At 51.2% G+C, this 27380-nt stretch overlaps 1 protein-coding gene across 5 annotated transcripts in view; it reads right to left on the reverse strand.

Moving 5' to 3' along the window:
• Positions 1 to 2045: 2045 nt before the first annotated feature.
• Positions 2046 to 27380, reverse strand: part of ELAC2 (elaC ribonuclease Z 2) — a 55862-nt gene continuing 30527 nt past the window's right edge. Inside the window, exons 5-24 of one of the 5 annotated variants that reach the window (XM_077254620.1) lie at positions 19050 to 19107; positions 18906 to 18977; positions 18669 to 18746; positions 18542 to 18600; positions 18385 to 18443; positions 18169 to 18241; positions 17974 to 18086; positions 17746 to 17844; positions 17457 to 17598; positions 17308 to 17387; positions 17050 to 17171; positions 16885 to 16981; positions 16680 to 16818; positions 15282 to 15320; positions 15004 to 15113; positions 14747 to 14846; positions 3487 to 3619; positions 3323 to 3401; positions 2596 to 2740; positions 2046 to 2519 (exon numbers count right to left, since the gene is read on the reverse strand). In XM_077254620.1, coding sequence (XP_077110735.1) covers positions 2286 to 2519; positions 2596 to 2740; positions 3323 to 3401; positions 3487 to 3619; positions 14747 to 14846; positions 15004 to 15113; positions 15282 to 15320; positions 16680 to 16818; positions 16885 to 16981; positions 17050 to 17171; positions 17308 to 17387; positions 17457 to 17598; positions 17746 to 17844; positions 17974 to 18086; positions 18169 to 18241; positions 18385 to 18443; positions 18542 to 18600; positions 18669 to 18746; positions 18906 to 18977; positions 19050 to 19107 — 2031 coding nt within the window. In that variant the 3' untranslated portion in view covers positions 2046 to 2285. Of the gene's footprint in view, positions 2520 to 2595; positions 2741 to 3322; positions 3402 to 3486; positions 3620 to 4224; positions 4412 to 12668; positions 13102 to 13177; positions 13323 to 14100; positions 14180 to 14264; positions 14386 to 14746; positions 14847 to 15003; positions 15114 to 15281; positions 15321 to 16679; positions 16819 to 16884; positions 16982 to 17049; positions 17172 to 17307; positions 17388 to 17456; positions 17599 to 17745; positions 17845 to 17973; positions 18087 to 18168; positions 18242 to 18384; positions 18444 to 18541; positions 18601 to 18668; positions 18747 to 18905; positions 18978 to 19049; positions 19108 to 27380 lie in introns of those variants that run through there. The other 4 variants (XM_077254621.1, XM_077254622.1, XM_077254623.1 and 1 more) reach the window with 4 other exon arrangements.

Raw genomic sequence — 27380 nt, forward strand, 5'->3', positions numbered from 1 at the left:
CGCGGAGAGCGATCTGCTGCCTGCAACATCCTTCAGCATGACCGGTTTGGCAGTGGGTCAGTAATGGTGTGGGGTGGCATTTCTTTGGAGGACCGCACAGCCCTCCAGGTGCTCGCCAGAGGTAGCCTGACTGCCATTAGGTACCGAGATGAGATCCTCAGACCCCTTGTGAGACCATATGCTGGTGTGATAAATGCCAGACCTCATGTGGCTGGAGTGTGTCAGCAGTTCCTGCAAGATGAAGGCATTGAAGCTATGGACTGGCCCGCCCGTTCCCCAGACCTAAATCTGATTGAGCACATCTGGGATATCATGTCTCGCACCATCCACCAATGTCACGTTGCACCACAGACTGTCCAGGAGTTGGTGGATGCTTTAGTCCATCCGCCGCCTCATCAGGAGCATGCTCAGGCATTGTAGGGAGGTCATACAGGCACGTGGAGGCCACACACACTACTGAGCATCATTTCCTTGTCAGGAGGCATTTCCACTGAAGTTGGATCAGCCTGTAATGTTTTTTTCTCTTTTAGTTTGAGCATCATTCCAACCCCAGACCTCCGTGTTATAGTAATGCTGATTTATATTGTTGATCATTTTTGTTTTATTGTTCTCAGCACATTCCACTATGTAATGAATTGCTCAGCCCACGCATCCTACATCAAGCGGTGTGGCCTGCGGGCTCAGACTACACGGAAGGTTTGTTTGTAGTCTGTTACCATAGAAACACAGAGGGCTGCATCTGAGCTGTGCACATCAAACAGCAGAGATCCTGCCCTTTTAAATTTCGTTTTGTTTTTTTTTATAAACTTTCTCCCAAATCGTGCGCAGACGCCCTTCTAGAATTACTAATTTATGGAAATCTGCCGTGAAGAATAAGAGCAAGATTTCACCACTTCTTTAAGATGAGTATTCCGAGGAGTTTTTGAAGCAAACATTGAGTGGAAAATGAGATTTAAAAAAAAAATAAAAAAATTGAATCTTCTCAAAAACTAAACTTTCAGCACCAAAAAGTCAGGAAAAAAAATTAGGAAAAAAAACCAAAAAAAACAGACCCTGCCCTTTATTGTACGGTCATAAGTGCACAAAACTCAGGTTCATATATTGAAAGACATTCACTGCCTTGCCTGATCCACACACCCTGCCTGATCCACACACACTCCACTCCCTGCCTGATCCCCACACACCCTGCCTGATCCACACACACACTACTCTCTGCCTGATCCCCACACACACACCCTGCCTGATCCCCACACACACACCCTGCCTGATCCACACACACACTACTCTCTGCCTGATCCCCACACACACACCCTGCCTGATCCCCACACACACACCCTGCCTGATCCCCACACACACACCCTGCCTGATCCCCACACACACACACTACTCTCTGCCTGATCCCCACACACACACCCTGCCTGATCCCCACACACACCCTGCCTGATCCCCATACCCCCTGCCTGATCCACACACACACACTACTCTCTGCCTGATCCCCACACACACACCCTGCCTGATCCCCACACACACACCCTGCCTGATCCCCATACCCCCTGCCTGATCCACACACACACACTACTCTCTGCCTGATCCACACACACACCCTGCCTGATCCCCACACCCCCTGCCTGATCCACACACCCTCTACCATCTGCCTGACCCCCACACACCCTCCACTCTCTGCCTGATCCCCACACACACTCTACTCTCTACCTGATCCCCACACACTCTCTATTCTGCCTGATCCCCATCTATATACAGACAGTAAATACATGAAAGGTTCCGGTCAATTAGGTTTTGTGAAGAGATGGCGCTATAACTGCTCCGACGCATACCCCCGTTCTGGGTATGCAGCTCCAGTGCAGGCTTCTGCCTAAAAAGGGTTTATAGTCTGTACTTCGGAAACCGGAGCCAGTGCAAGACTATGACTCCCAGCATGCCCTGATAGCATGAGTGTTGGGGAGGAATTCTGGGAGTTGTAGTTTTAAACATAGAGCTGCACCAGAGCTGTGCACGCAAACTAAAGAAATCATTTTTTTTTTTTTAGATGCTTGAACTGTAATTGCTCTGGATTTTGATGAACGTTTTTATTAAAATAAAATACTCTCAAAGATTAAAGGCATCATCCTAAAAATAAATAGTTCCCTTTAAGGCTACCGATACTTGGGCCTTCAGAAAAGGGGACCGATCTGGTGTCCTGGGCAGATCCCTGCACTGCGACGCGCGCTTCTGAGGATCCCCCCATCTGGACACTTCGTTCCGAGGTCACGTGACTCAGGACCCCCTTAGGACGCTGAGTTAGCCTTTAACCTCTTGATGTCAGTGGCGGCCATGTTGGCAGCGTCGTCCAGGTCCCGTTTGGCGCTGGGGACGGGTTTGGAGTCGCTCGGGGCCTCCGGTTCCTGCAGCCGCTGTTCCCTCTTCTGCTTTCGCTCTTGTAGTTCTTCCAGATCTTTGGCGAACAAGGCCCGGAGCGGCGCCATCAGCTTGGGGAGGGTCTGCAGGTCGCGCAGACGGATCTGAAACGCAGCAACGGACACCGTGAGCAAAGAGATCACTGCAACGTGACGGTCCAGGGGCTAAGAAGCGACTGACCCTCATGTGATCGAAGGAGACCCCGACCTTCCCGCTGAAGACGTCGCTCATCAGGGGCAGCTTGGCGTAGCGCTGACTGAAGTGGTTTAGCATCATGAAGTCGGCGTTCATGTTCATCCCGACGGCGATGGCCTGCGAGGTTGTGCTGTAAGGGACGAGGACAGGTTACAACAGAGCCGGGCATGCGGCCCCCCCGGAGCACGTGTTATAGCAGAGCCGGGCGTGCAGCCCCTGGAGCACGGGATATAGCAGACCTGGGCGTGCGGCTCCCTGGAGCACGGGTTACAGCAGAGCCGGGCATGCGGCCCCCCCGGAGCACGTGTTATAGCAGAGCCGGGCATGCGGCCCCCCCGGAGCACGGGTTATAGCAGACCTGGGCGTGCGGCCCCCATGGAGCACGGGTTACAGCAGAGCTGGGCGTGCGGCTCCCTGGAGCACGGGATATAGCAGAGCAGAGCCGAGCGTGCGGCCCCCCGGAGCACGTGTTATAGCAGAGCTGGGCGTGCGGCCCCCTGGAGCACGGGTTACAGCAGAGCCGGGCGTGCGGCCCCTGGAGCACGGGTTATAGCAGAGCCGGGCGTGCGGCTCCCTGGAGCACGGGTTACAGCAGAGCCGGGCGTGCGGCCCCCATGGAGCACGGGTTACAGCAGAGCCGGGCGTGCGGCTCCCTGGAGCATGGGTTACAGCAGAGCCGGGCGTGCGGCCTCCTCCTCTGCCGGCGCTGTACCTGTGCGCCTTGTCGATGGCGTCCTGCTCCAGCCCGTCCTCCAGCGTGGCCTCGTGGATCAGCAGGCTGGCGTCCTTCCCTGATAATAATACAGGCGTCACGTTAGGGAATTGCTATTTAGGCGACTGCCTCGAACATGGCCGCCCGCGCTGCCACCATCTTACCCATCCTGACCAGAGCGTCACACGGCATCGTGTCCCCCGAAAACACCAACTTCCAACCGGACTGCTGGACGATGGCGTGGATGATGGCGCAGCCGAAGGCGTTCTTACAGTGACGGACGAAGCAGGTCTGAAACTGGACGGCCGAGAGGGGATTATCCTCCAGTCACACCCAGAGCTGCGCGCATCGTTCTCCTTATCCTCCAGTCACACCCAGAGCTGCGCTCGCAGTTCTCCTTATCCTCCAGTCACACCGAGAGCTGCGCTCGCAGTTCTCCTTATCCTCCAGTCACACCCAGAGCTGCGCTCGCAGTTCTCCTTATCCTCCAGTCACACCCAGAGCTGCGCTCGCAGTTCTCCTTATCCTCCAGTCACACCGAGAGCTGCGCTCGCAGTTCTCCTTATCCTCCAGTCACACCCAGAGCTGCGCTCGCAGTTCTCCTTATCCTCCAGTCACATCCAGAGCTGCGCTCGCAGTTCTCCTTATCCTCCAGTCACACCCAGAGCTGCGCTCGCCGTTCTAATCCTCCAGTCACACCAGAGTTGTGCTCAGTTCTTATCCTCCGGACACACCCAGAGCTGCGCTCACAGTTCTTATCCTCCAGTTACACCCAGAGCTGCGCTCACCGTTCTCCTTATCCTCCGGACACACCCAGAACTGCGCTCAGTTCTTATCCTCTGGTTACACCCAGAGCTCCACTGACAGTAATTATCCTCCGGTTACACCCAGAGCTGCGCTCACAGTTCTTCTCTGCTCTAGGCTGATAGCCTTGTACAGTGACGGAGCGCAGCTCTGGAGGTGACCGGCGTTCCGTAAAGACGCTGCACATTTTCTAGCCGGTACATCTCCAACAGGGCGGCGATCAGGCCTCGAGTCTTGGGACAATCCACTTCTGAGGTTTCCATCAAACTCCAGGATGGGACGAAGCTGCGGAGGAAACAATCAGTAAGGCTACGTTCACATTTGCGTTGTTGTGTGTTGCGTCGGCGACGCATCGGCGACGCAACGCACAACGCATGCAAAACGCATTGTTTTGTGACGCATGCGTCCTTTTTTTGCTTGATTTTGGACGCACAAAAAATGCAACTTGCTGCGTCCTCTGCGCCCTGACGCGTGCGCCGCAGTGACGCATGCATCACAAAACGCAAGTGCAACGCATGTCCATGCGCCCCCATGTTAAATATAGGGGCGCATGACGCATGCGTCGCCGCAGCGGTGCCCGACGCTGCGTCGCACAACGCTAATGTGAACGTAGCCTAAGAGACCACCGAGCCACGGCGCCCCCAGAGGGGAAATGAGGTATTACACAACGTCCAATCACATAAAGAGGTTGTGTGTGATGGAGGACCAGTGACTGGCTGCAGCGCCCCCAGAGGGGAAGTGAGGTATTACACAATGTCCCGTCACATCAGGGGGTTGTGTGTGAAGGACCAGTGACTGGCTGCAGCGGTCACTATGGCCAGTGGCCTCACCTGATATCTTGATAGATGATAGCTTCATCTTTGTGGGAACAGTTTGTTGAAGGCCTTTTTGTGGTGCCCATTACTGTACCCTGTGCCCTGGTCCTTACATACATGGTTGGAGGAATTTGGTGGAAGAACATGACTGGTCACACAACCCAGACTTCAACCCTATCCAACATCATAGAGATTGTGACCCTTTCCTCAAGGTTTACCCCCACAAATGCTCTTCTGGTTGCTCGTTTTTTTTTTTTATCTCACCCAGTCTATGCTTTCTCCTCCATTCAGCTCTGGTTCCTTCTGGTTTTGATGAATATGCACAATTTTCTGTAGTTTCCGCAACATTTTTATAATGTTTTTGATGTTAAATAACTTATTGTATTTGCTGTTTTTTGCAGCTTCTAAATAATATTAGGTTGTAACAGAATTCATAGGCTTTTTACACTCTGAAAAAACTCCAAAAATAAGTAGTATCCCTTTAAATGGGTAGATCGTTAACGACGAGTTAGCAGGAAGTTCACTCTTGTTTCCTGTTGTCTACAATGGCGTTTGTAGATCTGAGGGACGAGCTGAACTGCTCCATCTGCCTTTGCATTTATACAGATCCGGTCACCCTGAGCTGCGGACACAACTTCTGCCGGGGGTGCATTGATTGTGTGCTGCTGAGTGCACATGACCAGGATGGAGGATACAGCTGTCCTGACTGCAGGGCGAGGTTCATGGGACTACCTGCCTTGCAGAGGAACGTGGCTCTGTGTGCCATAGCAGAGAGATTCCGGTCTGCTCAGCCAGAACAGAGTGGTGAAGTCTTCTGTACATATTGCATTCATGCTTCCATACCGGCTGTCAAGTCCTGTCTTCATTGTGAAGCTTCTCTGTGCTCGGACCATCTCATAGTCCATAGCAGGTCCTCAGAACACGTCTTATCTGAACCCAGCACTGCACCGAAGACTAGAAAATGTGCCGTTCACAAGAAGATCCTGGAATATTACTGCTCCAAGGACTCTACACTTATCTGTGTGTCCTGCAGACTGGATGGAGAACATGGAGGACACAGTGTGGAATCACTGGATAAAGCCTCTGAGAAGAAGAGGAGACAACTCTTCCAACTTTTGCAAAACTTGGAATCAAAGCGATCAGTGATGGAGAAAAGGTTCCAGAGTCTGGAAAAACGCTTGAGCAGTGTCCACGAGAAAGAAGCGGACATGACAAAGGAAATAACTGTCATGTTCCAAGATATCAGGAGAAACCTTGAAGAACTAGAGAAGAAAGTCCTGATTGAGGTCTCCAGACAGGAAAAGCAAGCGGTGCTGTCAATCTCTGAACTGATCCAACAGATGGAAGTAAAGAAGGAGATATCCAAGGAAATTCGTCACATTGAGGCTTTATGTCATACGACTGATCCGATCACTGTGCTACAAGAACAGCTGCCATGTCAGAGAGACCTTGAGAAGGGACCAATAGTGGAAGTGAAGAGAGATAACCAAAACCATGAGGTCGTTGGTCTGTGTATGGATCCGATCGCCAATGGAATACTTGCGTTGTCTGACATGGTAAGAAATCTGACGAAGGGCATTTACCTCCCAGGTCCTACAGATATCACACTGGACGTAAGCACATCCGGTGACCACCTAACTATATCAGATAACCTCAAAGCGGCCACTTGCTCCGAAAGGAACAACCTCCCAAAAACTCCCGAGAGGTTTGAGTGCAATCAGATCTTGAGCAAAGAGGCTTTTTCGTCAGGGGTACATTACTGGGACGTGGAGGGTAGCGTAACGGGGATGTGGAGAGTCGGAGTGTGTTATCCCAGTATGGGCAAGGCAGGAAGTAAATCAATCATCGGCAGTAATGACCGGTCCTGGGCTTTGGAATATTTTATTAGCAAATATTCGGCAACACACAACGATAAAGAAGTCTGTGTATCTGAAGACCAATCGTGCCGTCGGCTCAGGGTGCATCTGGACTATGACGTCGGACAGTTGTCCTTTTATGAGCTTGGTGACCCCGTTAAACACCTCCACACCTTCTCTGCCTTCTTTACCGAGCCCCTCCATGCTGCATTCTGGGTTGGATGGGATACAGTCACAACTGACAGTTGGGTGAAAATTGAAGACTGTGAGCTGATGGACATCCCCTTATCCCATATGTAATCCATGGGTAGAAGCCCGAAGGTGACTCCTAATATATTACCTACAAAGTAGACAACCCTATCTAAATTTCTTAAAGCTACGGTGTTGTTTAAGTTCCTTCTCACTCCACTAGGGAACAACAGGTATATTCAGAAAACATTCCAAATCAATTATGCACCTCTATAATCTGCACTCTTAAATATTAAACACTACAAGAAAGATGGTGACCAGATTGGACTACAGAAATAATCCCCTATTAATTAAGCAGATTTCTGGTGTAAAACTGCTTGGTATGTTGCTAGTTATTTATTACCTAATATTTAGTGTATATGAAACAGACCCTATTACGGTACCCCTACAGTCTGGAAAAAAAAGTCTGTGACCCCTTAAATATGAAACACTACAGTAGAGATGGTTACCAGATTAAAGTAATCCAATCTGGTAACCATCTCTACTGTAGTGTTTTATATTTAAGGGATCACAGACTTTTTCCCCCACAGTGTAGGGGCACCATAATGGGGTCTGTTTCACCCAATATACACTAAATATTAGGTAATAAATAATTAGCAACATACCATAAAACTACTTGATTAATGGGGGATTATTTAAAGTAATTTAAGCAGTATTCTAGTATTTTGCTATTTGTTACTGTTGATGAGCGAGCATACTCGGGTGTTATCCGAGTATCTTTGGTGTGCTCAAATAAGATGTTAAAGTCCCTGAGGTTGCATGTTTTGTGTCTGATAGACTCCCGCAATACATGTGGGGATTGCCTAACAGCCACCAAACATGCAGTTGCAGGGACTCAAACATATTATCTGAGCACGCCCAAAATACTGGGATGTTATCAAAGTGTGTTTGCTAATCCCTATTTATTACCTATTATTTAGTGTATATTGGGTGAAATAGACCCCATTACGGTGCCCTTACACTCTGAAAAAAAAATCTAGACCTGGTGGCCAAAAAAGGTGTCATAACCTTTTTGTCGCAACCGATAACTGGATTTTATATTGTGGATTTTCATTACATTGACTGGAGACTAGTAGGGAGGGGAAGAAAGGAAAATGTGTGAATAAAAATTAACTTTTTTTACATAATCATTAAAATATAGTATGAATTGTAAAATACACATACATCCAAATGGGATGTATGCAAGATCACAGCTACAAGGATTGTAGTCACAGCTGTGAGCCACTAAATCTCGATAAATGCCAGGATGTGGAGTAATAATAAGTCTAAATAGGGTTCCTGACCAAAGTCCCTTTTAATGGTCAAGTTATTACATACCTATATTTATAGTGTTCTATGGGGGATATGCAACTATATTTGCACATGTCGATAGCGTGACCCCTGTGTAGGTTTATTTAGGACATGGTCAGCCACATTTTCCGGATGACTGACAGCTAGGTAGACCAATCAACACATAGGTGGTTCTCAGAAATATATTATAAGGATTTGGAACTAAAGATAAGTCAAATATCGTTATTCTCAACACAAAAAAGGTGAAACAAATGTTCTAAAAATGTACTTTGGGTTTTATCAGAATATACATAAATGTAATTTATGTCAAAATTAATGAGATAATGAAAGGATATGTTATGATCTAGGATATCGATTAGGGCACATTTTATGAAGTAAATATTATAATATATTGCTCAAAAAAATAAAGGGAACACTTAAAGAACACAATGTAACTCAAAGTCAATCACTTCTGCGAAATCAGCCTGTCCAGTTACGAAGCAACACTGATTGTGAATCAATTTCTCCTGCTGTTGTGCAAATGGAAAAGACAACAGGTAGAAATGATTGGCAATTAGCAAGACAACCCCTATAAGGCCGGGATCACACATACGCGAGGTACGGCCGAGTCTCGCAGGTGAAAACCCAGCTCTGGCACCGGCACTCCAGAGTGGTGCGTGCAGCTCCATGTATTGCTGTGCGACTGCACGCTCCGCTCCGGAGTGCCGGCGCCAGAGCTGGGTTTTCACCTGCGAGACTCGGCCGTATCTCGCGTATGTGTGATCCCGGCCTAAAGGAGCGGTTCTGCATGGGGTGACCACAGACCATTTCTCTGTTCTCATCCTTCTTGGCTGTTGTTTTGGTCACTTTTGCATTTTGTCATTGCTCTCACCCCTAGAGGTACTGTACAGTAGCATGAGGTGGTGTCTACAACCCACAGAAGTTGCTCAGATAGTGCAGCTCATCCAGGATGGCACATCAATGCGAGCTGTGGCAAGAAGGGTAGTGTTCAGAGCGTGGAGCAGATACCAGGAGGCAGGTTGGTACATCAGGATACGTGTAGGGTGACATAGGAGGGCAACAACCCAGCAGCAAGATCGCTAGCTCATTTGTGCAAGGAGGAGCAGTGCCAGAGCCCTGCAAAATGACCTCCAGCAGGCCACTAACCATGTGTCTGCTCAAACTGTCAGAAACAGCTTCCATGAGGTGGTATGAGTGCCACCGTCCACAAGTGGGTGTTGTGCTTACAGCCCGACACCGTGCAGGGCGATTGGCAGATTCGCCACTGGCACCCTGTGCTCTTCACAGATGAAAGCAGGTTCACACTGAGCACGTGACAGAGTCTGGAGACGCCGTGGAGAGCGATCTGCTGCCTGCAACATCCTTCAGCATGACCGGTTTGGCAGTGGGTCAGTAATGGTGTTTGGTGGCATTTTGTCTCCATGTCCTCGCCAGGGTAGCCTGACTGCCATTAGGTACCGAGATGAGATCCTCAGTCCCCTTGTGAGACCATATGCTCGTGCGGTTGGCCCTGGGTTCCTCCTAATGCAGGACAATGCCAGACCTCATGTGGCTGGAGTGTGTCAGCAGTTCCTGCAAGATGAAGGCATTGAAGCTATGGACTGGCCCGCCCGTTCCCCAGACCTGAATCCGATTGACCACATCTGGGACATCATGTCTCGCACCATCCACCAACGTCACGTTGCACCACAGACTGTCCAGGAGTTGGCGGATGCTTTAGTCTAGGTCTGGGAGGAGATCCCTCAGGAGACCATGCGCCGCCTCATCAGGAGCATGCCCAGGCGTTGTAGGGAGGTCATACAGGCACGTGGAGGCCACACACACTACTGAGCATCATTTCCTTGTCCTGAGGTACAGTTAGGTCCATATATATTTAGACAGAGACAAAATTTTTCTAATTTTGGTTACAGACATTACCACAATGAATTTTAAACAAAACAATTCAGATGCAGTTGAAGTTCAGACTTTCAGCTTTCATTTGAGGATATCCAGATTAAAATTGGATGAAGGGTTTAGGAGTTTCAGCTCCTTAACATGTGCCTCCCTGTTTTTAAAGGGACCAAAAGTAATTGGACAATTGACTCCAAGGCCATTTCATGGACAGGTGTGGGCAATCCCTTCGTTATGTCATTCTCAATTAAGCAGATAAAAGGCCTGGAGTTGATTTGAGGTGTGGTGCTTGCATTTGGAAGGTTTTGCTGTGAAGTAAACATGCGGTCAAAGGAGCTCTCCATGCAGGTGAAACAAGCCATCCTTAAGCTGCGAAAACAGAAAAAACCCATCCGAGAAATTGCTACAATATTAGGAGTGGCAAAATCTAGAGTTTGGTGCATCCTGAGAAAGAAAGAAAGCACTGGTGAACTCATCAATGCAAAAAGACCTGGGCGCCCACGGAAGACAACAGTGGTGGATGATCGCAGAATAATCTCCATGGTGAAGAGAAACCCCTTCACAACAGCCAACCAAGTGACCAACACTCTCCAGGAGGTCGGAGGATCAATATCCAAATCTACCATAAAGAGAAGACTGCATGAAAGTAACTACAGAGGGTTCACTGCACGGTGCAGCCACTCATAAGCATCAAGAATAAAAAGGCTAAAAAACATCTAAAAAAGCCAGCACAGGTCTGGAAGAACATTCTGTGGACAGATGAAACCAAGATCAACCTCTACCAGAATGATGGAAAGAGAAAAGTATGGCGAAGGCGTGGTACAGCTCATGATCCAAAGCATACCACATCATCTGTAAACACGGCGGAGGCAGTGTGATGGCTTGGGCATGCATGGCTGCCAGTGGCACTGGGTCACTAGTGTTTATGGATGATGTGACACAGGAATGAATTCTGAGGTCTTCAGAGCCGCCATACTGTGTGCTCAGATCCAGCCAAATGCAGCCAAACTGATTGGTCGTCGTTTCATACTACAGATGGACAATGACCCAAAACATAAAGCCAAAGCAACCCAGGAGTTTATTAAAGCAAAGAAGTGGAATATTCTTGAATGGCCAAGTCAGTCACCTGATCTCAACCCAATTGAGCAGCATTTCACTTGTTAAAGACTAAACTTCAGACAGAAAGGCCACAAACAAACAGCAACTGAAAACCACCGCAGTGAAGGCCTGGCCGAGCACCAAAAAGGAGGAAACACAGCGTCTGGTGGTGTCCATGAGTTCAAGACTTCAGGCAGTCATTGCCAACAAAGGGTTTTCAACCAAGTACTAGAAATGAACATTTTATTTAAAATTATTGAATCTGTCCAATTACTTTCGGTCCCTTTAAAAACAGGGAGGCACATGTTAAGGAGCTGAAACTCCTAAACCCTTCATCCAATTTTAATGTGGATACCCTCAAATGAAAGCTGAAAGTCTGAACTTCAACTGCATCTGAATTGTTTTGTTTAAAATACATTGTGGTAATGTCTATAACCAGAATTAGAAAAATGTTGTCTCTGTCCAAATATATATGGACCTAACTGTATTTCCACTGAAGTTGGATCAGCCTGTAATGTTTTTTTCTCTTTTATTTTGAGCATCATTCCAACCCCAGACCTCCGTGTTATAGTAATTCTGATTTATATTGATGATCATTTTTGTTTTATTGTTCTCAGCACATTCCACTATGTAATGAATTGCTCAGCCCACACATCCTACATCAACTGGTGAGGCCTGCGGGCTCAGACTACACGGAAGGTTTGTTTGTAGTCTGTTACCATAGAAACACAGAGGGCTGCATCTGACCTGTGCACATGAAAAAATAGAGATCAAGCCGCTTTATTTTTAATTTTTTTCTTTACTTTTTTTTTTATAAACTTTCTCCCAAATCGTGTACAGATGCCCTTCTAGTATTACTAGTTTATGGAAATCTGCCGTGAAAAATAAAAGATGAGTATTTCGAGGAGTTTTTGAAGCAGTATTTGAACAAAAAATGAGGGGGGGGAACAACTTTCCAAATTTCAAACTTTCCGCTCCAAAAAGTCAGGAAAAAAAAAACCAAACTCAGGTTCATGTATTTAAAGACATTCCCCGATCACACACTCTCTGCCTGATCCCCCATCTATATTCAGACAGTAAGGGTTCAGGCTCCGACGCATCCCCCCCGTTGTGGGTATGCAGCTCCAGTGCAGACTTCTGTGTAAAAAGGGTTTATAGTTTGTAATTACTTAGGAAACCGGAGCCAGTGTGAGACTACAACTCCCAGCATGCCCTGACTGCATGCGTGTTAGGGAGGAATTCTGGGAGTTGTAGTTTTACACATAGGGCTGCACTTGAGCTGTGTACACAAAACGATTGATCTCTATTTTAGACGTTTGCAAAAGTTTACATCTGTAATTGCTCTGAATTTTGATGAACGCTTTTATTAAAATAAAATACTCTCAAAGATTAAAGGCATCATCCTAAAAATAAATAGTTCCCTTTAAGGCCACGATACTTGGGCCTTCAGAAATGGGGACCGATCTGGTGTCCTGGGCAGATCCCTGTGCTGCGACGCGCGCTTCTGAGGATCCCCCCCATCTGGACACTTCGTTCCGAGATCACGTGACTCAGGACCCCCTTAGGACGCTCAGTTGGCCTTTAACCTCTTGACGTCGGTGGCGGCCATGTTGGCAGCGTCGTCCAGGTCCCGTTTGGCGTCGCTCGGGGCCTCCGGTTCCTGCAGCCGCTGTTCCCTCTTCTGCTTCCGCTCCTCTAGTTCTTCCAGATCTTCGGCGAACAAGGCCCGGAGCGGCGCCATCAGCTTGGGGAGGGTCTGCAGGTCGCGCAGACGGATCTGAAACGCAGCAACGGACACCGTGAGCAAAGAGATCACTGCAACGTGACGGTCCAGGGGCTAAGAAGCGACTGACCCTCATGTGATCGAAGGAGACCCCGACCTTCCCGCTGAAGACGTCGCTCATCAGGGGCAGCTTGGCGTAGCGCTGACTGAAGTGGTTCAGCATCATGAAGTCGGCGTTCATGTTCATCCCGACGGCGATGGCCTGCGAGGTTGTGCTGTAAGGGACGAGGACAGGTTACAGCAGAGCCGGGCGTGCGGCCCCCCGGAGCACAAGTTACAGCAGAGCCGGGCATGCGGCCCCCCCGGAGCACGAGTTATAGCAGAGCCGGGCGTGCGGCCCCCATGGAGCATAGGTTACAGCAGAGCCGGGTGTGCGGCCCCACGGAGCACGGGATATAGCAGAGCAGAGCCGAGCGTGCGGCCCCCCGGAGCACGAGTTACAGCAGAGCCGGGCGTGCGGCCCCTGGAGCACAGGTTACAGCAGAGCCGAGCGTGCGGCCCCCCGGAGCACGAGTTACAGCAGAGCCGGGCGTGCGTCCCCCCGAAGCACGGGTTACAGCAGAGCCGGGCGTGCGGCCCCTGGAGCAAAAGTTATAGCAGAGCTGGGCGTGCGGCCCCCTGGAGCACGGGTTACAGCAGAGCTGGGTGTGCGGCCCCCTGGAGCACGGGTTACAGCAGAGCCAGGCGTGCGGCCCCCTGGAGCACGGGTTACAGCAGAGGCGGGGAAGTGGCCCCCTGGAGCATGGGTTACAGCAGAGCCGGGCGTGCGGCCCCCCGGAGCACGGGTTATAGCAGAGCTGGGCGTGCGGCTCCCTGGAGTACAGGTTATAGCAGAGCCAGGCGTGCGGCTCCCTGGAACACGGGATATAGCAGAGCCGGGTGTGCGACCTCCTTGAGCACGGGTTACAGCAGAGCCGGGCGTGCGGCCCTCCTGGAGCACAGGTTACAGCAGAGCCAAGAGTGCGTCCTCCACTGCTGTGCTGGCGGCTCTACCTGTGCGCCTTGTCGATGGCGTCCTGCTCCAGCCCGTCCTCCAGCGTGGCCTCGTGGATCAGCAGGCTGGCGTCCTTCCCTGATAATAATACAGGCGTCACGTTAGGGAATTGCTATTTAGGCGACTGCCTCGAACATGGCCGCCCGCGCTGCCTCCATCTTACCCATCCTGACCAGAGCGTCGCACGGCATCGTGTCCCCCGAAAACACCAACTTCCAACCGGACTGGTGGACGATGGCGCAGCCAAAGGCGTTCTTACAGTGACGGACGAAGCAGGTCTGAAACTGGACAAGCGAGAGGGGATTATCCTCCAGTCACACCCAGAGCTGCGCTCACCATTCTCCTTATCCTCCAGTCACACCCAGAGGTGCGCTCGCAATTCTCAAAGTCACACCCAGAGCTGCGCTCGCCGTTCTAATCCTCCAGTCACACCAGAGTTGCGCTCAGTTCTTATCCTCTGGTTACACCCATATCTGCGCACACAGTTCTTATCCTCCAGTCACACCCAGAGCTGTGCACACAGTTCTTATCCTCCAGTCACACCCAGAGCTGCGCTCACAGTTCTTCTCAGCTCCAGGCCGATAGCCTTGTACAGTGACGGAGCGCAGCTCTGGAAGTGACCGGCGTTCTGTGTAGACGCTGTACCTTTTCTAGCCGGTACGTCTCCAGCAGGGCGGCGATCAGGCCTCGAGTCTTGGGACAATCCACTTCTGAGGTTTCCATCAAACTCCAGGATGGGATGAAGCTGCGTAGGAAACAGTCAGTAAGAGACCACCGAGCCACACTGCCTGCAGCGCTCCCAGAGGGGAAGTGAGGTATTACACAATGTCCCGTCACATCAGGGGGTTGTGTGTGAAGGACCAGTGACTGGCTGCAGCGGTCACTATGGCCAGTGGCCTCACCTGATATTGTGGAGGACCTCCTGGCAGCTGTCGTTGTACTGGTTTAACCAGGTCATCAGGATGGTGGGTCCTATCACCATGATGGGGCTGAACGGCTTCCCGAGAGACGCCTGGAGCAGAACACAACATATCAGGAGTAGCGGGGGGCCGACACGTGGCCCCCGAGAGGACTACCATCCCTGAATATATTAGGTAAAGTCTCCTGCAAACAGCGCCACCATCTCTGCTGGCTGCAGGTTGTACTGCAGCTGTGGTGCAGCCCCTTCTCTCGTACTCACCAGCGCCCGCTCTCGTTCCAGCACCAGACGGAGGAGACCCTGCGGGACATATGGAAGCGTTACCCTCCGGCCATAGTGCCGCCATCCGGGGGACATATAGAGGCGTTACCCTCCGGCCATAGTGCCGCCATCCGGGGGACATATAGAGGCGTTACCCTCCGGCCATAGTGCCGCCATCCGGGGGACATATAGAGGCGTTACCCTCCGGCCATAGTGCCGCCATCCGGGGGACATATAGAGGCGTTACCCTCCGGCCATAGTGCCGCCATCCGGGGGACATATAGAGGCGTTACCCTCCGGCCATAGTGCCGCCATCCGGGGGACATATAGAGGCGTTACCCTCCAGCCATAGTGCCGCCATCCGGGGGACATATAGAGGCGTTACCCTCCGGCCATAGTGCCGCCATCCAGGGGACATACAGAGGCGTTACCCTCCGGCCATAGTGCCGCCATCCGGGGGACATATAGAGGCGTTACCCTCCGGCCATAGTGCCGCCATCCAGGGGACATACAGAGGCGTTACCCTCCGGCCATAGTGCCGCCATCCGGGGGACATATAGAGGCGTTACCCTCCGGCCATAGTGCCGCCATCCGGGGGACATATAGAGGCGTTACCCTCCGGCCATAGTGCCGCCATCCGGGGGACATATAGAGGCGTTACCCTCCGGCCATAGTGCCGCCATCCGGGGGACATATAGAGGCGTTACCCTCTGGCCATAGTGCCGCCATCCGGGGGACATATAGAGGCGTTACCCTCCGGCCATAGTGCCGCCATCCGGGGGACATATAGAGGCGTTACCCTCCGGCCATAGTGCCGCCATCCGGGGGACATATAGAGGCGTTACCCTCCGGCCATAGTGCCGCCATCCGGGGGACATATAGAGGCGTTACCCTCCAGCCATAGTGCCGCCATCCGGGGGACATATAGAGGCGTTACCCTCCGGCCATAGTGCCGCCATCCAGGGGACATACAGAGGCGTTACCCTCCGGCCATAGTGCCGCCATCCGGGGGACATATAGAGGCGTTACCCTCCGGCCATAGTGCCGCCATCCAGGGGACATACAGAGGCGTTACCCTCCGGCCATAGTGCCGCCATCCGGGGGACATATAGAGGCGTTACCCTCCGGCCATAGTGCCGCCATCCGGGGGACATATAGAGGCGTTACCCTCCGGCCATAGTGCCGCCATCCGGGGGACATATAGAGGCGTTACCCTCCGGCCATAGTGCCGCCATCCGGGGGACATATAGAGGCGTTACCCTCCGGCCATAGTGCCGCGATCCAGGGGACATACAGAGGCGTTACCCTCCGGCCATAGTGCCGCCATCCGGGGGACATATAGAGGCGTTACCCTCCGGCCATAGTGCCGCCACCCGGGGGCCTCAGCCGCACTCTTACCGTGTGGTGGTCGGCGTGGATGTGGGAGATGAAGACTGCGGAGAGGCGGGTGAGGACTTCGTCCACGCGGTCTCCGTAGTGTCGGTGCAGCTGCCCGAACGTCCCCTCGCCGCAGTCCAGGAGCAGCAGGGCGGAGGGGCTGTGGAGGAACGCAGGGGTCACTATGGGGAGCTCCAGGGTGGTCCGCCCCGAGGCGATGGCTTACCTGACGTGCACCAGGGTGCTGCTGACATTACGCGTCTTCATGGGGACCGCGGAGCCCGTCCCTAGAAACACGACCTCCGGATGCTGCGCGTCGCCCTCTGCAGGACAGGGAGAGATAACACTTCCTTCCCGTCACCATCAGGGGGCGCTTTCCACCTGTACTCACCCACGGCCGGCGTGTCCTCCGCCTGCAGGAGCCTCCGACACTCCTCCAGCGCCCTACCGAACCCCGGCAGCTCCATTGCCTCCTTCACAAACTCACAGGTCTGATTCTGGGCCACCTGATCTCTGCAAAGGGCAAATAATAAAAAAAAAGGGTGTAAATATCCCCCTCAAGGGCGGAGCAGAAACACATGCAGCCGATTGGCTGACACTTCAAAGCCCCGCCCCTGAGGAGCCACATTTTGTACATTGGTCTGCTCACCTCTGCCAGCCCACCTGGGGCCTCAGCTGGTATTTCAGCAGGCACTCTGCCCGCACCCCGGGCCCGGCGGACGCCTCGTCCTTCACCAAAAAGGGAAACTATTAATTGGGATCAGTAAGAAAGTGGAGAAAAGGAAAGCGGCGACTCACGGCGGGGGGCCGGATCTCCGGGAGCTGCGGGAAGATGTCCGGGTGGATCAGGTGCAGCTGGCTCTGGACCTTGTAGCTGCTCAGGTTATGTACGGTGGAGGCGTGCTCGTTCAGGAGAAGGTGGTCCGTGCCGGGGCCGAAACTGGGGGCGAGAATGAAGGGCTTCTAAATGTTCCCGAGAATCGGGGGGCCGTTACTGCAGCCCCCTGAGCTCCGAGGCGAGCAGACGTCATTTCCTGGACTCTGCTGCCCTCTGGTGGCGACTCAGCAGTATGACAGCGGGGCTCACCTCTCCATCCACTGCCGGTACGTGATGCGGTTGAGAATGTGTTCGGGGGTCACGTGTATCACCAAGGAGACCGCCGTCTCGGGTTTACCCTCCTGATACCTGGAAGAAATAAAAGGCATAAGCCTGCAGCACCTCCTGCCCCGCCGCCGCTTCCCCACAACCGCCTCCCCGCAGCCGCTTTCCCGCAACCACCTCCCCGCAGCCGCCACCTCCCCGCAGCCGCCACACCTCTTCCATGCAGCGTTCTCAGTGACGGGACCTATGAAGTCTTCGCTCGGACACTCCACCACGATAAAGGTCGGGCCGGGGATATCGGGGTCCAGGACGTCTGCAGGGGAGACCTGATGGTCGAAGACGACCAAAACATCAATCAATAAACAGAAGCCGCCGGCCAATGGCGAGGCCCGGTATCTGCCCCGTTACCTCTCTGCCCCCGTACGTGACGCTCCTGCCGGCCTTCAGCTGTGTGATGAGCGGCCCGATCTCGCGCGTCCCCCTGGGGTGGAGACAATGGTGAGCAGAGTGGTGTCACCGCATACCCCCCCCAAAATGCAAATCACCAGGAGCTGCACAAGCAGAGCATGCTGGCAGATTCCAGCTGTGCAGAATTGCGAGTTCTGCTCCGGGGGGGACACGTACACTGGGAGACCCATCTCCTTCGCTTTCACCACCAGGAAATGTCCCTTTCTGTCGTGAAGCTGAAAAAAGAGAAGGAAACGTATATGTCAGCGATCTATTGCTCCCTGTTATCAGCCATTTCCCACCGGACCCCGGAGGGGGGGGGGGTAATTATCACCTTGCAGATGTAGGAGATCACACTGGGCGGGGGTCTATAGGAGGGTCTGCTCCTGAAATCTAGAAGACATTAGCATCAGCCGCGCTCGTGCGCCCCCTCCCCCGAGCCTCACCGCCCCCCATCATACCTGGCGACGTTCTCCCTGCTCTCCCATCATCCTCGGGTTTCGGAGACCTCGGGGGGCTCCTCAAAGATTTCTCACCGTCTGTAATTAAAAAAAAAAAAAAATGCATTTCCCCACCTATCCACTAGAGGTCAGTAAAGCAGCCACACTATAGAGCAGCTCACTTTACAGCTGCCGCAAAGCTTGTTCCATATCACAACATGGCGCCTGGGCCGTGACTGCAGAGCGCTCAGGACTTACGCAGGACGGTGGGAACCTGTGTGACCGCCATGGTCTCATCACTGTACAGGGGATCAGTGTACGGCTGCACGTCTGCGAAGGAGGACAGAGATTAGTGACGCACCCCCAGGAACCTGTTACCTCCGGCCCAGCCCCCGCTCTCACCCACAGTCAGGCCGTCCATAGCCCCGCAGTACGTCTTAATGGCCTGAAGGAACTTCTTCTGTGAATACAAAAAATCCAAAAGTGTGAGAATGTCCAGCATGCTTTACACTGCAGCCCTGCTCTATATTACAGGCTCAGCATCAGATGCTTTACACTGCAGCCCTGCTCTATATTACAGGCTCAGCATCAGATGCTTTACACTGCAGCCCTGCTCTATATTACAGGCTCAGCTTCCCATGCTTTACACTACAGCCCTGCTCTATATTAGAGGCTCAGCTTCCCATGCTTTACACTGCAGCCCTGCTCTATATTAGAGGCTCAGCTTTCCATGCTTTACACTGCAGCCCTGCTCTATATTAGAGGCTCAGCTTCCCATGCTTTACACTACAGCCCTGCTCTATATTAGAGGCTCAGCTTTCCCTGCTTTACACTGCAGCCCTGCTCTATATTAGAGGCTCAGCTTTCCATGCTTTACACTACAGCCCTGCTCTATATTAGAGGCTCAGCTTTCCCTGCTTTACACTGCAGCCCTGCTCTATATTAGAGGCTCAGCTTTCCCTGCTTTACACTACAGCCCTGCTCTATATTAGAGGCTCAGCTTTCCCTGCTTTACACTACAGCCCTGCTCTATATTACAGGCTCAGCTTTCCCTGCTTTACACTGCAGCCCTGCTCTATATTAGAGGCTCAGCATCAGATGTTTTACACTGCAGCCCTGCTCTATATTACAGGCTCAGCTTCCCATGCTTTACACTGCAGCCCTGCTCTATATTACAGGCTCAGCTTCCCATGCTTTACACTGCAGCCCTGCTCTATATTACAGGCTCAGCTTTCCCTGCTTTACACTGCAGCCCTGCTCTATATTAGAGGCTCAGCTTCCCATGCTTTACACTGCAGCCCTGCTCTATATTACAGGCTCAGCTTTCCCTGCTTTACACTGCAGCCCTGCTCTATATTAGAGGCTCAGCATCAGATGTTTTACACTGCAGCCCTGCTCTATATTACAGGCTCAGCTTCCCTGCTTTACACTACAGCCCTGCTCTATATTACAGGCTCAGCTTCCCATGCTTTACACTGCAGCCCTGCTCTATATTAGAGGCTCAGCTTTCCATGCTTTACACTGCAGCCCTGCTCTATATTAGAGGCTCAGCTTTCCATGCTTTACACTACAGCCCTGCTCTATATTACAGGCTCAGCTTCCCATGCTTTACACTGCAGCCCTGCTCTATATTACAGGCTCAGCTTCCCATGCTTTACACTGCAGCCCTGCTCTATATTACAGGCTCAGCTTTCCCTGCTTTACACTACAGCCCTGCTCTATATTAGAGGCTCAGCTTCCCTGCTTTACACTGCAGCCCTGCTCTATATTACAGGCTCAGCTTCCCATGCTTTACACTGCAGCCCTGCTCTATATTAGAGGCTCAGCTTTCCATGCTTTACACTACAGCCCTGCTCTATATTAGAGGCTCAGCTTTCCCTGCTTTACACTGCAGCCCTGCTCTATATTACAGGCTCAGCTTCCCATGCTTTACACTGCAGCCCTGCTCTATATTAGAGGCTCAGCTTTCCCTGCTTTACACTACAGCCCTGCTCTATACTAGAGGCTCAGCTTTCCCTGCTTTACACTGCAGCCCTGCTCTATATTAGAGGCTCAGCTTTCCCTGCTTTACACTACAGCCCTGCTCTATATTACAGGCTCAGCTTTCCATGCTTTACACTACAGCCCTGCTCTATACTAGAGGCTCAGCTTTCCCTGCTTTACACTGCAGCCCTGCTCTATATTACAGGCTCAGCTTCCCATGCTTTACACTGCAGCCCTGCTCTATATTAGAGGCTCAGCTTTCCCTGCTTTACACTGCAGCCCTGCTCTATATTAGAGGCTCAGCTTTCCCTGCTTTACACTGCAGCCCTGCTCTATATTAGAGGCTCAGCTTTCCCTGCTTTACACTGCAGCCCTGCTCTATATTAGAGGCTCAGCTTTCCCTGCTTTACACTACAGCCCTGCTCTATATTACAGGCTCAGCTTTCCCTGCTTTACACTGCAGCCCTGCTCTATATTAGAGGCTCAGCTTTCCCTGCTTTACACTACAGCCCTGCTCTATATTACAGGCTCAGCTTTCCATGCTTTACACTGCAGCCCTGCTCTATATTAGAGGCTCAGCTTTCCATGCTTTACACTACAGCCCTGCTCTATATTAGAGGCTCAGCTTTCCCTGCTTTACACTGCAGCCCTGCTCTATATTAGAGGCTCAGCTTTCCCTGCTTTACACTGCAGCCCTGCTCTATACTAGAGGCTCAGCTTTCCCTGCTTTACACTGCAGCCCTGCTCTATATTAGAGGCTCAGCTTTCCCTGCTTTACACTGCAGCCCTGCTCTATATTACAGGCTCAGCTTTCCATGCTTTACACTGCAGCCCTGCTCTATATTAGAGGCTCAGCATCAGATGTTTTACACTGCAGCCCTGCTCTATATTACAGGCTCAGCTTCCCATGCTTTACACTGCAGCCCTGCTCTATATTACAGGCTCAGCTTCCCATGCTTTACACTGCAGCCCTGCTCTATATTACAGGCTCAGCTTTCCATGCTTTACACTACAGCCCTGCTCTATATTAGAGGCTCAGCTTTCCCCGCTTTACACTGCAGCCCTGCTCTATATTAGAGGCTCAGCTTTCCCTGCTTTACACTACAGCCCTGCTCTATATTACAGGCTCAGCTTTCCCTGCTTTACACTGCAGCCCTGCTCTATATTAGAGGTTCAGCTTTCCTTGCTTTACACTGCAGCCCTGCTCTATATTAGAGGCTCAGCTTTCCCTGCTTTACACTACAGCCCTGCTCTATATTAGAGGCTCAGCTTCCCTGCTTTACACTACAGCCCTGCTCTATATTAGAGGCTCAGCTTCCCTGCTTTACACTGCAGCCCTGCTCTATATTACAGGCTCAGCTTCCCATGCTTTACACTGCAGCCCTGCTCTATATTAGAGGCTCAGCTTTCCATGCTTTACACTACAGCCCTGCTCTATATTAGAGGCTCAGCTTTCCCTGCTTTACACTGCAGCCCTGCTCTATATTACAGGCTCAGCTTCCCATGCTTTACACTGCAGCCCTGCTCTATATTAGAGGCTCAGCTTTCCCTGCTTTACACTACAGCCCTGCTCTATACTAGAGGCTCAGCTTTCCCTGCTTTACACTGCAGCCCTGCTCTATATTAGAGGCTCAGCTTTCCCTGCTTTACACTACAGCCCTGCTCTATATTACAGGCTCAGCTTTCCATGCTTTACACTACAGCCCTGCTCTATACTAGAGGCTCAGCTTTCCCTGCTTTACACTGCAGCCCTGCTCTATATTACAGGCTCAGCTTCCCATGCTTTACACTGCAGCCCTGCTCTATATTAGAGGCTCAGCTTTCCCTGCTTTACACTGCAGCCCTGCTCTATATTAGAGGCTCAGCTTTCCCTGCTTTACACTGCAGCCCTGCTCTATATTAGAGGCTCAGCTTTCCCTGCTTTACACTACAGCCCTGCTCTATATTACAGGCTCAGCTTCCCATGCTTTACACTGCAGCCCTGCTCTATATTAGAGGCTCAGCTTTCCATGCTTTACACTACAGCCCTGCTCTATATTAGAGGCTCAGCTTTCCCTGCTTTACACTGCAGCCCTGCTCTATATTACAGGCTCAGCTTTCCCTGCTTTACACTGCAGCCCTGCTCTATATTACAGGCTCAGCTTTCCCTGCTTTACACTGCAGCCCTGCTCTATATTAGAGGCTCAGCTTCCCTGCTTTACACTGCAGCCCTGCTCTATATTAGAGGCTCAGCATCAGATGTTTTACACTGCAGCCCTGCTCTATATTACAGGCTCAGCTTTCCATGCTTTACACTGCAGCCCTGCTCTATATTACAGGCTCAGCATCAGATGTTTTACACTGCAGCCCTGCTCTATATTACAGGCTCAGCTTCCCATGCTTTACACTGCAGCCCTGCTCTATATTACAGGCTCAGCTTCCCATGCTTTACACTGCAGCCCTGCTCTATATTACAGGCTCAGCTTTCCATGCTTTACACTGCAGCCCTGCTCTATATTAGAGGCTCAGCTTTCCCTGCTTTACACTGCAGCCCTGCTCTATATTACAGGCTCAGCATCAGATGTTTTACACTGCAGCCCTGCTCTATATTACAGGCTCAGCTTCCCATGCTTTACACTGCAGCCCTGCTCTATATTACAGGCTCAGCTTCCCATGCTTTACACTGCAGCCCTGCTCTATATTACAGGCTCAGCTTCCCATGCTTTACACTGCAGCCCTGCTCTATATTACAGGCTCAGCTTTCCATGCTTTACACTACAGCCCTGCTCTATATTAGAGGCTCAGCTTTCCCCGCTTTACACTGCAGCCCTGCTCTATATTAGAGGCTCAGCTTTCCCTGCTTTACACTACAGCCCTGCTCTATATTACAGGCTCAGCTTTCCATGCTTTACACTGCAGCCCTGCTCTATATTAGAGGCTCAGCTTTCCCTGCTTTACACTACAGCCCTGCTCTATATTAGAGGCTCAGCTTCCCTGCTTTACACTACAGCCCTGCTCTATATTAGAGGCTCAGCTTCCCTGCTTTACACTACAGCCCTGCTCTATATTACAGGCTCAGCTTTCCATGCTTTACACTACAGCCCTGCTCTATATTAGAGGCTCAGCTTTCCCTGCTTTACACTACAGCCCTGCTCTATATTACAGGCTCCGCTTTCCATGCTTTACACTACAGCCCTGCTCTATACTAGAGGCTCAGCTTTCCCTGCTTTACACTGCAGCCCTGCTCTATATTACAGGCTCAGCTTTCCCTGCTTTACACTACAGCCCTGCTCTATATTACAGGCTCAGCTTTCCATGCTTTACACTACAGCCCTGCTCTATATTAGAGGCTCAGCTTTCCCTGCTTTACACTACAGCCCTGCTCTATATTAGAGGCTCAGCTTTCCCATGCTTTACACTACAGCCCTGCTCTATACTAGAGGCTCAGCTTCCCATGCTTTACACTACAGCCCTGCTCTATATTAGAGGCTCAGCTTCCCATGCTTTACACTGCAGCCCTGCTCTATATTAGAGGCTCAGCTTTCCCTGCTTTACACTGCAGCCCTGCTCTATATTAGAGGCTCAGCTTTCCCTGCTTTATACTGCAGCCCTGCTCTATATTAGAGGCTCAGCTTTCCCTGCTTTACACTGCAGCCCTGCTCTATATTACAGGCTCAGCTTCCCATGCTTTACACTACAGCCCTGCTCTATATTAGAGGCTCAGCTTTCCCTGCTTTACACTGCAGCCCTGCTCTATATTAGAGGCTCAGCTTTCCATGCTTTACACTACAGCCCTGCTCTATATTAGAGGCTCAGCTTTCCCTGCTTTACACTGCAGCCCTGCTCTATATTAGAGGCTCAGCTTTCCCTGCTTTACACTACAGCCCTGCTCTATATTACAGGCTCAGCTTTCCCTGCTTTACACTGCAGCCCTGCTCTATATTAGAGGCTCAGCATCAGATGTTTTACACTGCAGCCCTGCTCTATATTACAGGCTCAGCTTTCCATGCTTTACACTGCAGCCCTGCTCTATATTACAGGCTCAGCATCAGATGTTTTACACTGCAGCCCTGCTCTATATTACAGGCTCAGCTTCCCATGCTTTACACTGCAGCCCTGCTCTATATTAGAGGCTCAGCTTTCCCTGCTTTACACTGCAGCCCTGCTCTATATTAGAGGCTCAGCTTTCCTTGCTTTACACTGCAGCCCTGCTCTATATTAGAGGCTCAGCTTCCCATGCTTTACACTACAGCCCTGCTCTATATTAGAGGCTCAGCTTTCCCTGCTTTACACTGCAGCCCTGCTCTATATTAGAGGCTCAGCTTTCCATGCTTTACACTACAGCCCTGCTCTATATTAGAGGCTCAGCTTTCCCTGCTTTACACTGCAGCCCTGCTCTATATTAGAGGCTCAGCTTTCCCTGCTTTACACTACAGCCCTGCTCTATATTACAGGCTCAGCTTTCCCTGCTTTACACTGCAGCCCTGCTCTATATTAGAGGCTCAGCATCAGATGTTTTACACTGCAGCCCTGCTCTATATTACAGGCTCAGCTTTCCATGCTTTACACTGCAGCCCTGCTCTATATTACAGGCTCAGCATCAGATGTTTTACACTGCAGCCCTGCTCTATATTACAGGCTCAGCTTCCCATGCTTTACACTGCAGCCCTGCTCTATATTACAGGCTCAGCTTCCCATGCTTTACACTGCAGCCCTGCTCTATATTACAGGCTCAGCTTTCCATGCTTTACACTACAGCCCTGCTCTATATTAGAGGCTCAGCTTTCCCCGCTTTACACTGCAGCCCTGCTCTATATTAGAGGCTCAGCTTTCCCTGCTTTACACTACAGCCCTGCTCTATATTACAGGCTCAGCTTCCCATGCTTTACACTGCAGCCCTGCTCTATATTACAGGCTCAGCTTTCCATGCTTTACACTACAGCCCTGCTCTATATTAGAGGCTCAGCTTTCCCCGCTTTACACTGCAGCCCTGCTCTATATTAGAGGCTCAGCTTTCCCTGCTTTACACTGCAGCCCTGCTCTATATTAGAGGTTCAGCTTTCCTTGCTTTACACTACAGCCCTGCTCTATATTAGAGGCTCAGCTTTCCCCGCTTTACACTGCAGCCCTGCTCTATATTAGAGGCTCAGCTTTCCCTGCTTTACACTGCAGCCCTGCTCTATATTAGAGGCTCAGCTTTCCCTGCTTTACACTACAGCCCTGCTCTATATTAGAGGCTCAGCTTCCCTGCTTTACACTACAGCCCTGCTCTATATTAGAGGCTCAGCTTCCCTGCTTTACACTGCAGCCCTGCTCTATATTACAGGCTCAGCTTCCCATGCTTTACACTGCAGCCCTGCTCTATATTAGAGGCTCAGCTTTCCATGCTTTACACTACAGCCCTGCTCTATATTAGAGGCTCAGCTTTCCCTGCTTTACACTGCAGCCCTGCTCTATATTAGAGGCTCAGCTTCCCATGCTTTACACTGCAGCCCTGCTCTATATTAGAGGCTCAGCTTTCCCTGCTTTACACTACAGCCCTGCTCTATACTAGAGGCTCAGCTTTCCCTGCTTTACACTGCAGCCCTGCTCTATATTAGAGGCTCAGCTTTCCCTGCTTTACACTACAGCCCTGCTCTATATTACAGGCTCAGCTTTCCATGCTTTACACTACAGCCCTGCTCTATACTAGAGGCTCAGCTTTCCCTGCTTTACACTGCAGCCCTGCTCTATATTACAGGCTCAGCTTCCCATGCTTTACACTGCAGCCCTGCTCTATATTAGAGGCTCAGCTTTCCCTGCTTTACACTGCAGCCCTGCTCTATATTAGAGGCTCAGCTTTCCCTGCTTTACACTGCAGCCCTGCTCTATATTACAGGCTCAGCTTTCCATGCTTTACACTGCAGCCCTGCTCTATATTAGAGGCTCAGCTTTCCATGCTTTACACTACAGCCCTGCTCTATATTAGAGGCTCAGCTTTCCCTGCTTTACACTGCAGCCCTGCTCTATATTAGAGGCTCAGCTTTCCCTGCTTTACACTACAGCCCTGCTCTATATTAGAGGCTCAGCTTTCCCTGCTTTACACTGCAGCCCTGCTCTATATTAGAGGCTCAGCTTTCCCTGCTTTACACTACAGCCCTGCTCTATATTACAGGCTCAGCTTTCCATGCTTTACACTGCAGCCCTGCTCTATATTAGAGGCTCAGCTTTCCATGCTTTACACTACAGCCCTGCTCTATATTAGAGGCTCAGCTTTCCCTGCTTTACACTGCAGCCCTGCTCTATATTACAGGCTCAGCTTTCCCTGCTTTACACTGCAGCCCTGCTCTATATTACAGGCTCAGCTTTCCCTGCTTTACACTGCAGCCCTGCTCTATATTAGAGGCTCAGCTTCCCTGCTTTACACTACAGCCCTGCTCTATATTACAGGCTCAGCTTCCCATGCTTTACACTACAGCCCTGCTCTATATTAGAGGCTCAGCTTTCCATGCTTTACACTGCAGCCCTGCTCTATATTACAGGCTCAGCTTTCCCTGCTTTACACTGCAGCCCTGCTCTATATTACAGGCTCAGCTTTCCCTGCTTTACACTACAGCCCTGCTCTATATTAGAGGCTCAGCTTTCCCTGCTTTACACTGCAGCCCTGCTCTATATTACAGGCTCAGCTTTCCCTGCTTTACACTGCAGCCCTGCTCTATATTAGAGGCTCAGCATCAGATGTTTTACACTGCAGCCCTGCTCTATATTACAGGCTCAGCTTTCCATGCTTTA

This window comes from Ranitomeya variabilis, chromosome 4, assembly GCF_051348905.1.
Source record: "Ranitomeya variabilis isolate aRanVar5 chromosome 4, aRanVar5.hap1, whole genome shotgun sequence".
NCBI lineage: Eukaryota > Metazoa > Chordata > Amphibia > Anura > Dendrobatidae > Ranitomeya > Ranitomeya variabilis.